The 11,260-nt window shown below is 40.1% G+C and overlaps 1 protein-coding gene across 1 annotated transcript in view; it reads right to left on the bottom strand.

Annotated features, from left to right (window-relative positions):
• Positions 1 to 1,501: 1,501 nt before the first annotated feature.
• The window catches only part of LCOR (ligand dependent nuclear receptor corepressor), a 54,340-nt gene continuing 44,581 nt past the window's right edge, over positions 1,502 to 11,260 (bottom strand). The window contains exons 6-7 of the mRNA XM_082764846.1: positions 9,416 to 9,509; positions 1,502 to 6,732 (exon numbers count right to left, since the gene is read on the bottom strand). Coding sequence (XP_082620972.1) covers positions 5,763 to 6,732; positions 9,416 to 9,509 — 1,064 coding nt within the window. The 3' untranslated portion in view covers positions 1,502 to 5,762. The remainder of the gene's footprint in view (positions 6,733 to 9,415; positions 9,510 to 11,260) is intronic.

The raw sequence follows: 11,260 nt of genomic DNA, 5'->3' as shown, positions 1-11,260 counted from the left end.
AGAATTAGCATCTCGAGTACTCTGAAGCTATACTTACCAATTAAGTAGAGACAAGCGTAGGGCAGGAAGGGGGAGATGTTTGTTTTTAAGAAGGTGAATGAAATACCCTGGGACAGGCTGAGAAAAAAATCCAGCCTCCTAGCACTTAGCCCAGGAAAACTGATTTTGCAACTGTGATAAGAGATTTTTGTGAGGATTAGAAAAAGCTCTCTAATACAAAGGTTTTTGTGACGATACCTGAATATAGGCGTAATTGAATAGGACGTGAAGCCCAAATCTGCTGCTGTAATACTGTTATAGAGACCTGGCCCCAGTCAAACCAAGAACAGGAGAGAGATGGACACTAGAATGCTGTAACTACTTATAGTTTTTTCCTGGTCTATGTGGAGTGCATCTACGGATCATTCTGAGTCTACAATCTCTCTCTGTTTAGCAATCACCACAGTACTTACAGTGGTGACACACTGGATAATCAGAAATTCATAACCATAGCGATTGTATCTGCTACATCTAACAGAACTAGCAGTGCAGATTTTCAGGTTTCTGAAGTTTCTAATCACCGAGTTTTCAAAATAATTCAAGACCAAGTATTAACCTCAACAGTACCAAGACTAGTCTCAAAACAATTTAGGTCTAGCTTCTAAAACTGGTATCAGTCAGCATTATCTACTGGTGCGAAGAAAAAGCAGTATTGACCTAGACTGAAGTCACATTTAGTTTTTGAAACATTTGTGGGGAAAACCTAGAAAGTTTCTGATGCCCCTAAAAGGGAGAAGCAACCCTTCAATCCTACCTCTAACATCTGGCAGAGAATTTGAGATATTTAAACTATTGTGACAAAGCTTTCAGTACAGGTTAACAAATATGCCTTCATAAGCGTTTGGACTGCAATAGGTGCATCCATTCTCACACTGAAGAGTTAAAATTTCGTCTTCACTGAAAGAAAGAGCTCTTTACACGACAAGATGTTGCCACACTGTTTTTGAGAAACAAGGGAACGGCACAGTGTTCCCTTCACTCCTTGGACACCGTGTTCTTCTCCTAAGACTCAAGGACATCTTAAGAGCATTGATCCAAAGTAAACTGAAAAGCAGCACGATAACTCCAGTTTTGCCTGTATAACAATCGCTGCAGATGATATAAAAAACAATTCAGTCAGAACTAAGAAGTTGTTCCAACCTATACAAAGCTTACTCAACCCTAAAGCCCCTGAATCATATTGCCAGTTCCTGCGAATTTCTGGGGGAAGGCAATGTACCCTCGGGTCCTTGTGAAAGAAATATTTAGACTAATGTTGGCCTGCCACTAGTAAAAGCACAGACTGTTCCTTGCCTGCTCCTAACCGATCTAAGCACACCTGCAGTTACCTTTCGTGTTTAGGAATATCCGTGAGCACTGGAAAGCTCCAGAAGGAAGGTGGCACAGGAATTGCTAGAGAACACAGAAGCTGAAGGTGTTTCCTTACTAGAGGCACTATCTTATCTCTACCCCTGCATTTGTTAACAGAATTTGTTTTACGATTTCAATGAAAATTCAGGTCTAGCAATAGGGCTGGTAACGCGAGCATGGAATTAGGAGTTCTGCAACAAGTAGAAAGCAAAAGGCATACCTGCATCGCTTGGGCAGCAACTTCTACTTAACAGGAAGAAATGAGAAATCCTAAAGGGAACTGCCTTGAGCCTTCAAGAAAGGTTAGCGAATGACTGAGAAAAAAGTCTTCTGACAGAAATCGAAGCGAGTCCAGATACGTGTCCCTACAATACCTGACTGGAAACGTTCAACTCGATAGCTGTACTCAAGCATTACGGCCACGATAATGCCTACAACACTGTGGAATGAGGATCCAGCTGGCTGAAAGTGAGGTAATAGTTTGTAATAGGTCAGAGTTCTAAAAAAGCACTTTTACATCTTACAAGTCCAAATAATAATAAAAAAAGGACACATTTCATACATGTTGGGCTTTCTCACCAGAACTGTACGATAATTAACTCCACACCAGGACCCCTACCACACTAAGCCTTACTCATCTTCAATTATATGCTGCAGCAAAGATTTACCAAGCGACACCTAAACTTCAGTACAATATGAAACTTGATCCTTAAAACTTTATACACACAAAATATAAAATTACTTTTCTAGGATGGGGGTAGGGGAGAGGGATTCTCCTTCATGATACTTGGACTGAAAAACTAGTTTTCAGAGACTGCCACAAATATTATTCACAGTTTCTTGCTGTCAGGCTTTTTCAGCTACATCAACGTAGTACACAACAATACTGTTAAGTCCAATAACTACATCGGATGGACGTTCTCGGGAATAAGAGCAAACTAGTGACGAAAAATACCCGAAAGGCCTCCTCCTATCGACGTCTCCATTTTTACAGGGTTGCGGTTTGTCTACGTTACGCGTTAATGCCATCTCAGAAGAGCAGCAGAAGAAAGATTTTAAACCTTATCTCCTGTCCAAGTGATCCAAGTAACATAAGCATCCACTTACCAGAAATAACATGAGAAACAAGGCTTTTGTCACAAAGACAGCAGTGAACCACACCTTCCCACACCAAAATATGGTCAACCAGGGATTTTGGCCATGCAAACTGCTGGTCAGCAGAAAATTAAGCATGCTAATGGACAAACATTAATTCCAATCATATATTTAAAATGATCCCAAATACTACTAGTTAGCTACACTGAAAGCGCCTGTAAAAAATATGTAGTGAGAACTGAAACAAAATCTTAGTGATCACTGCAGCACTTCGAGTGATACTAGCCTTACGTGATGAATCACCTCAGAGAAAATACATTAGATGGGACTTTGAAACAAAAAGTTAACATTAAAAGGTGCACCTGAATATTACAGACTAAATTTACAAAACCTACAATAAGGTAAAATATATATCTTTTGAATATTCAGCAGCTTTTTTTTTTTTAAATTTGTTTTTATTTTTTTGAGAGGCTCATGAAATTTTTCAAAGGGACCACTAACTAATCTCAACCATGCTTCACAAAACAATAATGGCTATTTTATATTGCAGTTACCAACGTAATGCAATTAGTGCTTAAAAAATAATCTACACTTTTTTCTTTTTTTTTCTTTTTAAACAGAGACCTTTGGAGGAAATATGGTTGTTCAAAAGCTTCTCGAAAAAGAAAGGTTACCTGAATAATAAGTTATCACAGATCAAGTGTTGTGTTTAAAAGCTTTGCAGACGTGAGTATTACAATCTTCAGGTCTCAGGACATTTAAACTGAGAAAGTTACGCGTTTGGTTTGTTGGTTATTTTTTTTAAATCCACTTTCTAACCAAAGCAAATAAAGAGTACTCAACTTCTCACTATCTATTTACAATTCTTAGCCTACAGTCTGAAATGACAAGACAAATTCTCTTTTAAAACTGCAGCATTAAAGGGTAGGCACACCATTCTTCTGCTGCACGATTGTCACCCACTTAAACATACACATACAAAATATTTAGGTTAGTAAAATGAGCACTCCACGTACACTACAGTGACACGTTTTCATAAAACTCAACTCATGTTGCTTAAATAAAGACAACTGCAAAAGGTTAAACCTCTCTGAACAGTAAAACTGTGTTAACTCTTTTTTTTTTTCCTGTGTTAAACTTGCAGCAAACTTTCTACCGTAACCTCCAACAGCAGATGAAACCACACATTTAACTGCACCTTTATTGCAATTACCAGCTAAACTGGAACATATTGCAGAGTTTATATACTGCTACTGAGCTTCAACTGCTTCAAATGCCGCAACGACAACTAGAGAGCTACGAGGAACCAGGATTTTGAGTACTAAAGCATATTAAGTAAACAAACAAAAAAGTATACCTGGGGCCAAATGCCCGGTCCGTTTCAAGAATGAGCAGTGCATATTTAAAACGACAGCAATGGTGTGCCTAACCTTTGAAAATATGAAGTTACTGGGGAGGGGGAGAGGCTAATAGCATCAATTGTTCCAGAATTCATTCAGCATCCCTAGGACTAGCTAAGGCCATCCTCCCGTGAACTTGTAGAAACCACTTTCAATCACTGACATCACTGAATGCTCTCACACAAAAATTCCAATGCTTCTTTTGGTTGTGCAACTGGGAAAAAAAGCGGTAATTCTAGCTACCTTTTGCACAAATTAAGACCAAATTGTTTCTACCTGAAGAACCAGCAATTGCGATTTGGTCGTACTGTGGTAAGTCCAGTAAGCTCCACCTAGTTACTGACCACTCCCGCTGAAAGTATCAAAGATAAAAGTTCTGTACAAAAACTTATCCTGGATCTCCATATAATGATACAGGTATCATTAACATTTGGAAAAAAAAAAAAAAAAAGAAAAAAATATTTGTGGTTTACGGAGTGCTTTTACGGTGTTTAAATGCTTATTCTAGCATGTGCTAAACCACTATCAAAATAGGTTAAATAAAAACAACACCCAAAAAAAAAAAAAAAAGCAGGACTTAGATTATTTCCTGCTACTGGCAACTGTAATATTTAAAAAGGAAACACCCATTCATCGAGTGTTCGACCCTGACTGTATTACAGATAGATATGATGCAGAGCCTGAGTTAGATCAGGCTACCAGTGTTTTACTTCTTCCCTGAACATTAACAAGCTCCTTCACTAACGTGGATATTTGGGCAGACTACTGAGGTTGTAACGTTTGAGATCACTGTTTTGTGGGCTTTTTTTTTTTTTTTGCGCAAGATCACAGTAGTTTGTTACACGTATCCCCCCCCGTCCCCAGATTAGAGTCATTTAAACTAGTTGTTGGAACCACATAGTTTAGTAAACTCAGAATCAAGTCTGTAAAAAGCATAAAGGTCACAAAGAACCATAGTTCTGTTATAATGAGGCATACCCTAATACATCATTTAGTGTACCCTGACTGCTCCTGGCCATGAGAAGCTTGTCTTCCGTGAGATAAGGCTACATCCTCAAGCAGGTGAGTCAAATATCACCCTTCAAAAATATCAAACAAAATTACAGCAAAGGTAGTGTTACAAATAATCAACTGACATATTCTGAAGGTAGTGTATGTAAGTTTTCCCTCCCCTCCCCTCCGGGTGAGCACTAAGCAGACAGCGAATGGTATGTTTAATTTAGAAATAAAATAGCGGAGAGCCTAATTAGACCCAATTGATTATCCACCAAATAAACAAATCTCCGAGTTCGAGAGAGGTACCATTCCTAAGTAGCTTGATTTAGCTTAAATCTTTCCATCAACTGGATCAAAGAAAAGGAGGGGGGAAAAAAAAAGATTACTGAAACCTTTTGTAGAACGACAGTCTGATTTTCTCAGTCAAAAAAGCCTGGTTTGGAGAGACTATCAGTTTAACAAAGTGGACTTATTTCTCTAAAGGCAGAGAAGAAAAATTCCAGCAACGGGAGTTCAGGCGGGCTGTACAGGCAAGATGTCCACTTCCACAGATCTGCATTCTTTATGAGGTAACTCAACTCTCTATTACAGAGAAACATGCAAAAGGCAAAAAAAAAAAAAAAAGAAAAAGGGGGAGGAAAAAAAAAAAGAGAGCGGGGTAGTGGGCAGGTGAAGGAGGGAAACTGCACCATACCAGGCAAGAAAAAAATTTACAAATGTGACATTCAGAGCACACCCTTCACCTGTGTCCACACAAGTCTATGCTAGACTGCAAAGGAAAGAACATTGCAGTCAGTAGGAGAATCAGGTGTGCTCAATGGTGGTTGAACTATGCAGTAGTGCTCACCCAGTTTGCAAAGTAATTGGCACTCTACAACATCCCTACTCATCTTTCAATTCATTCGCACTTTGTGCTGCTTCTCCCTGGGGATCTAATTCAATCTTTACTGAAACATCCTGCCCCTCCGACCTCATTAATTTCATTTTTTTCTTTGGAGGGTTTTTCAAAGTGCCCAGCCTCTCTTTAACTTTGTACTCCAGTGTACTGTGGGGGATCCCATAAATACTCTGAGCTTTGGAAACACTCATTTTCCCGCTCATAACCACAGAGATTGCTTCCTCCAGTATCTCGCTGTTGTACTGTCTGTATCTCCCTCTTTTCTTCCTAGGTTGCTTGGAGCCAGGATCTCCCTCTTGATCTGAGGTGGGATATGGCTGTCCAGAGGTAGACTGCTCAGCATCTGAGCCCCAGGAATCTGGTCCAGCATCCAGCAAACTTCTCCTGTTTTGTTTTGGAAGGATAGCCCTTAACTTTTTGCTAAGCGCGCTCTCCGTTTGTGAACCCATTACCAAAGAGCTATAGCTGTACTGGTCACCAGTGCGGGACTCCCAAGAAAGGTCCATGCCTCGAACTTGTGGTATCTTTAAATCCACAGGAGACGAATGGCTCACGTCCTTTTTCCCATCCTGTTTAGTTTGAAGTGCCATTTTTTGAAAGGCAGAGTTTTCTGTAAGAAAAGGAAGGTCACTGATGTTGCTGAGTGCACCATTTCCCCTGAATTTCATGCGGCTGAAATTGAATTCGTAGTGTGGTTTTGCCCAAGAAGCCTCCCTGGATAATATTAAGTGCTGTCCATGATTCTGTAGTCCAGATGGCCCATGGCTGGCAGCCGTAGAAAACTGGTTTCTGCTCAGCAGTTCTTCACTAATCTGGAGTGATCGAGCCAGCGGTACTTTAAGAGATGTAGAGTGGCCATAACCTTCCCTGGTTCCATCCTGCAAGCTTCTTGGAGGTACCCCATCACCACTCTGTAGTCCCTCTGGATGGTGCTGGCTGGGTCTCCCAGGTCGCCTAATTGGATGGAAGGAAACTGATGTGAGCAGGACTTGCACAGGTAGGGAGGGATGGGTGAGGGGGCCACTCCTTTATTAGAAGGCCTTGCTTGGGTAACATCACTTTTTGTGTTATTTATTTTTCTCTAAATTTTTTTTTTTTTTAATTTTTAAAAATTTTTTGTTTATTAAGTCTCAGCATCAGTCAGTTTTAAAACTTGTTCACAAAAAAAGAGAAGCTTTTTGGGCAAAGAAAAAAATGAAACCTGTTGGCTGGTCTCTGGTTGGGTTCACAAATTCTCGGAGGAGAAAAGGCTTCGCGCAAGCGTCTGAAAATAGCACCTTAATTACAAAGTAGTAGTCAATCGCCATAGATCTATACACAACTGTGTTACTGGTGTGACGTTACCACTAAACAAGTACAGTAATAAAAGAGTAAGCCAAAAATGCAACATATTCAACATGCAAATATGACTGATTGGCTTGACTTTCGTTAAGCACCGAGTATGAAAGCTGGGATACTGCAGATCACAAAGAAAAACGCTAGACTTACCAAATTGCTCTCTTAACAACTAAGTGCATATATACATGTCCCTGATTCTCATTTGACACACAGCACAGCATGGCTAGGAAAAAAACTCAAATACAAAGCTATGAACTTTAGTCCAGACCAAGGGTTAGTAGCAGAAAAAAACAGTATGTATGTTTTTTTTTAACCGTTTTCCTTATGTCACAAGTGTTCTTTATGACACAATGTACTACTACTGCAGATAAACACGTGTATTTTAATATTTTGCTTGCTTTGCCCCTCTGTAGTAACTAAGTCACACTGGCCAGCAACTAGTTGCAAATTCCACCTCCAGACCCTCCCACGTTCAACAGACAGGCTAACGAAGCGACTGGGAAGCGACTGAGTTTCAATGCTCTGGGAGACTTTACTGGTGTGAAGCCCTCTAGATAAATCAGCATTATTTAAGGATAGAGTAAATACTACTGAAAAGCTACATTAAAGTCACATTTAGATCAGGAAAAAAAAGCCTTTAGAGCAGACATATCCACTGAAAGCACCTGGCACGTAACATGCACAGCACTTAACATGTATGCTGCTAGCTCCTCTCCAGGATGCGATAGGTCACAGCTGGAGTACCAAGAGTCAAACTGGATTCAGACCAAAATCCAGAGAAATGAATAGCCTGCTGTCCCACAGAACTTAGTGAATATTCTCTGCCCCTTCTACAGCATGTGTTGCACGAGAATGCACACCAGTGTTTGTGCCTGAAGAAAGGTGATACTGGCAGCTAGCTACAACAGAAGGTCACACCTGATTTCTTCATGCTGAACAGACTACACCTTCATTTAGCACACACCTGGACAAGCAACTACAGGTGCCAGTGTACAGCATCCTCTCCTGACCCACAGAACTGATCAGGACAGAGCCAGATGCTGGCCCTGTCATCCCTACGTGTGGGACTTCAGCCCTCACTTGGGGCACAAGCAAGGGAACAAAGTTTGCAGCCCTGGTCGATTTTGTCACCTTCATAAGGAAATAAAGCTAGAAACAGAAACATTTTCTGAATTGAAAGAAGAGCTGGTGGGCAAGGTCTGCACTTAAGAACGATGTACAAGTATTAAGACTAACTGCTAAACAAGGACTGAAGTATTTTAATAAAAATATTAAATGAGAAATGAAATCTTGAAAGGGGGAAAATCTGAGAGAGTAGTATTTTTCCAGATAAATGCAACAGTTAAACCAGTTGTTAGCATTACATGGGATTACATGGGTGGCAGTGGGGTGTTAGTTTAAAAATTCACGTCTTTCATATGCTTTTGTTAAGCTAAACCCAGCAATTAAACGGTAGTTTATACCACATACTGTTTCTGTACCTCACTAATAAAAATATTCACGGTAGCTTCAAGATAAAATTCTCCTGTCAACACCCAAAGTCCCTTTTATTCCCAGTCAACCTCTCCAGTACATTTATCTCACTCCTAAGAGTAAAGGGTTTCTAAATGTATGCAAACTGTGACCATTATAAATATGAAACCTAAAAGTAACTATTGATAGCTTTCTTTCACACCTTAAACTAATTAAGACAAGAGTAGTACACCATGTATTTTATGTTTTTTTAAAACAACTAATTCGGTGCTAAAATGCAATCATAGAAAGTCATACCTAGAATTTTCTGAACTTCTAGACTTCCCTCCTTGCCTGTCCCTCCCCACAACCTCCTTTTTTAAGCTGTGGTTCATGCTAGGAAGTATTAACAAAGAACATGCAGTGTTATAAATCAAACTCATCCTGGTTCATCATCCAAATCATTGCTACCCATAAAATAAACCTGTTAGTTAACTTTCCCCTAATTGAAGTGAAATGTAAATTATATCACAAAGACTCCTCAGACATTTAACTGAACTTGGATCTCCTCTGAATCCAAGCAGCAGCTAATGGAAAGCTCTGTGGCTAAGCATTAACCTGGCCAAAGTAACAGATATTAGAGTTCTTTACTGCAATAAACCTGTCTCAGTTTGCAACAATTCTTATTTGGCAGGTGGGATGAAGGTATTTACCAAAGGCACAAGCTGAAAGACACATTACTCCAAAGGGTTAACACCAAAACTAAGTTAAAATTAACATGAGATAAACATATTTTTAGTTAAAAAAAAAAAGTTTTAGAAGATCATAGTAAGTTGCTTTCTCTTACCCATTTCCTGGAGTACTGGAGCACCCTGGAGAATGACTCAGAGAGGTGCTGCCGGCACAAGGACTCTTCTTAGTGGATAAATCAAGCACGCCGTCTGCAGAGATGAAAGAATCACTTCAGTGTTTGAAGAAACAGAATCAGCCTCGCTGTCCCTTGACAGAATCACTCCTTTGGGCTAAAGTCATATTTAGCACACAACATTTTAACTTTGTTTTTACACGAGTCAAGATTTGGATTTGTTCATAGTTTGGCTTACAAGTGAATTCAGCATTGTCTCCAGAAGTCAGAACAAAATTTAGCATCTGTTTACAAGAGCCAGAGAACAAATGACTACCTACAAATGACAGCTCAGGACACAAAGCAGGCTAAGCATAACTAACCCTCAGCAGCCCCATAACAAAACACTCTTCCAACTCCTTATACTTTGGGGAACTTTAAAATTGTGTTTATTATATATACACAAATCAGCGTTGGATTATTTATATATCTATTTTAAAAATGCAAATAAATGTAGGAAAATTAATGTGAGAATTTCATATTGGAAACTCACTTTTGAATGAACCCACAGGCACAAATGCAGGACTCCTCACCTGGCAGCTAGCTTCATCCTATTTTCCATGTCTCCGATGGATCCCTACTGGCAGGGCTGCTGCCTTTCCTCTTTATCCTGTCATTTTACTGCCTCCTCTTACATATACCAAACAGCTTTTCCTGCTCGACTGCTTCTTCCATCCTGCCCTGGACACAGTGACTGATGGCACTTCCTTGTGCTCACCCATGCTCCTCTGAGCCCTTACGTAAACCTCTCATTTCTAGGCAACAGGAAAGGGAGTCTTTTTTTTTTTTTTTTTTTTTTTTTTTTGCTAGCAAAGCCTTGTTGCCATTGCACTGAGACATAAAATTCCTGTCATTTTAATATGGACAATATTGTCTTAGAAGCAGCCCAGCCACCTGAAATTCCTGGAAACTTTGAAACAAGAAATTTATGGGGCTGAGAGAAATGAAACCTCAAATGAAATGGGAGCTAAACTAGAGCTGCTTGCTCACTAACTCACTCAGGTAAGTGCCACCAAACACAAGAACAACCTACGATGCCTTTCAGATTGCCTCGAGTTCTCATTTGATGTATGGAGAAAAAAACAAGAGGATAAACAGCGAAACAGACCTAGCTGACAGAAAGCTGTTCCACCCACTGCGTCGGGGAGCGCACCGAAACCCAACCCGAAGCGAGCAGAGTTGGAGCCTTCCCTCTGAACACTGATACCCAGCTCGGGATACAGTGACCGGCTCAAGTGGCACCTCCTTTTCAAAAGGATGGCCTGAACAGCAGGCTGCTGGAGGGGCTTCACCCACCTTCCCTTCAGAAGGCTCGTCACCACTTACAAGTCCTGGAGGGCAAGCAGGACCAGCCTCACGCCCCGAGGGAGAAGCTGACAAACTAACTTCTTCCCCTCAGTCCTCCAGAACAGAAACATACCAAAAAGCATCACCAGTGGTCTTCCACGACAGCCTCTTAAGCCTCTCGTTAGCAAGTCTGGCAAACCCCCTTCCCAATTACATTAAATGTAAATTGGAAAAAAAATAATTACATCAGCAAACAGATCCCTGCAGAAGTTAATATGCACATGTTCTAATTCCGTAACAAGTATAATGAACATTATAAATTATCTCAGAGCTTTTTCGTCTCTGAAGAACAGTTCGTGTATATGCGTTCTTCTTCTCTACAAAACCCTCCAATTAAAAAAAAAAAAAAAAAAAGCAAAACACCAGAAGCAGAACTAATTCTCTCCTTTACTCTTTCAGGGAAAGGCTTCAAAATGGGAACAGTTTAACATTTATAAACAT

Source organism: Aythya marila (assembly GCF_965140915.1).
Source record: "Aythya marila genome assembly, chromosome: 7".
In the NCBI taxonomy this organism is placed as follows: domain Eukaryota; kingdom Metazoa; phylum Chordata; class Aves; order Anseriformes; family Anatidae; genus Aythya; species Aythya marila.
The sequence above is the reverse complement of the archived record's forward strand: the minus strand, read 5'-3'. Positions and strand labels throughout refer to the sequence as shown.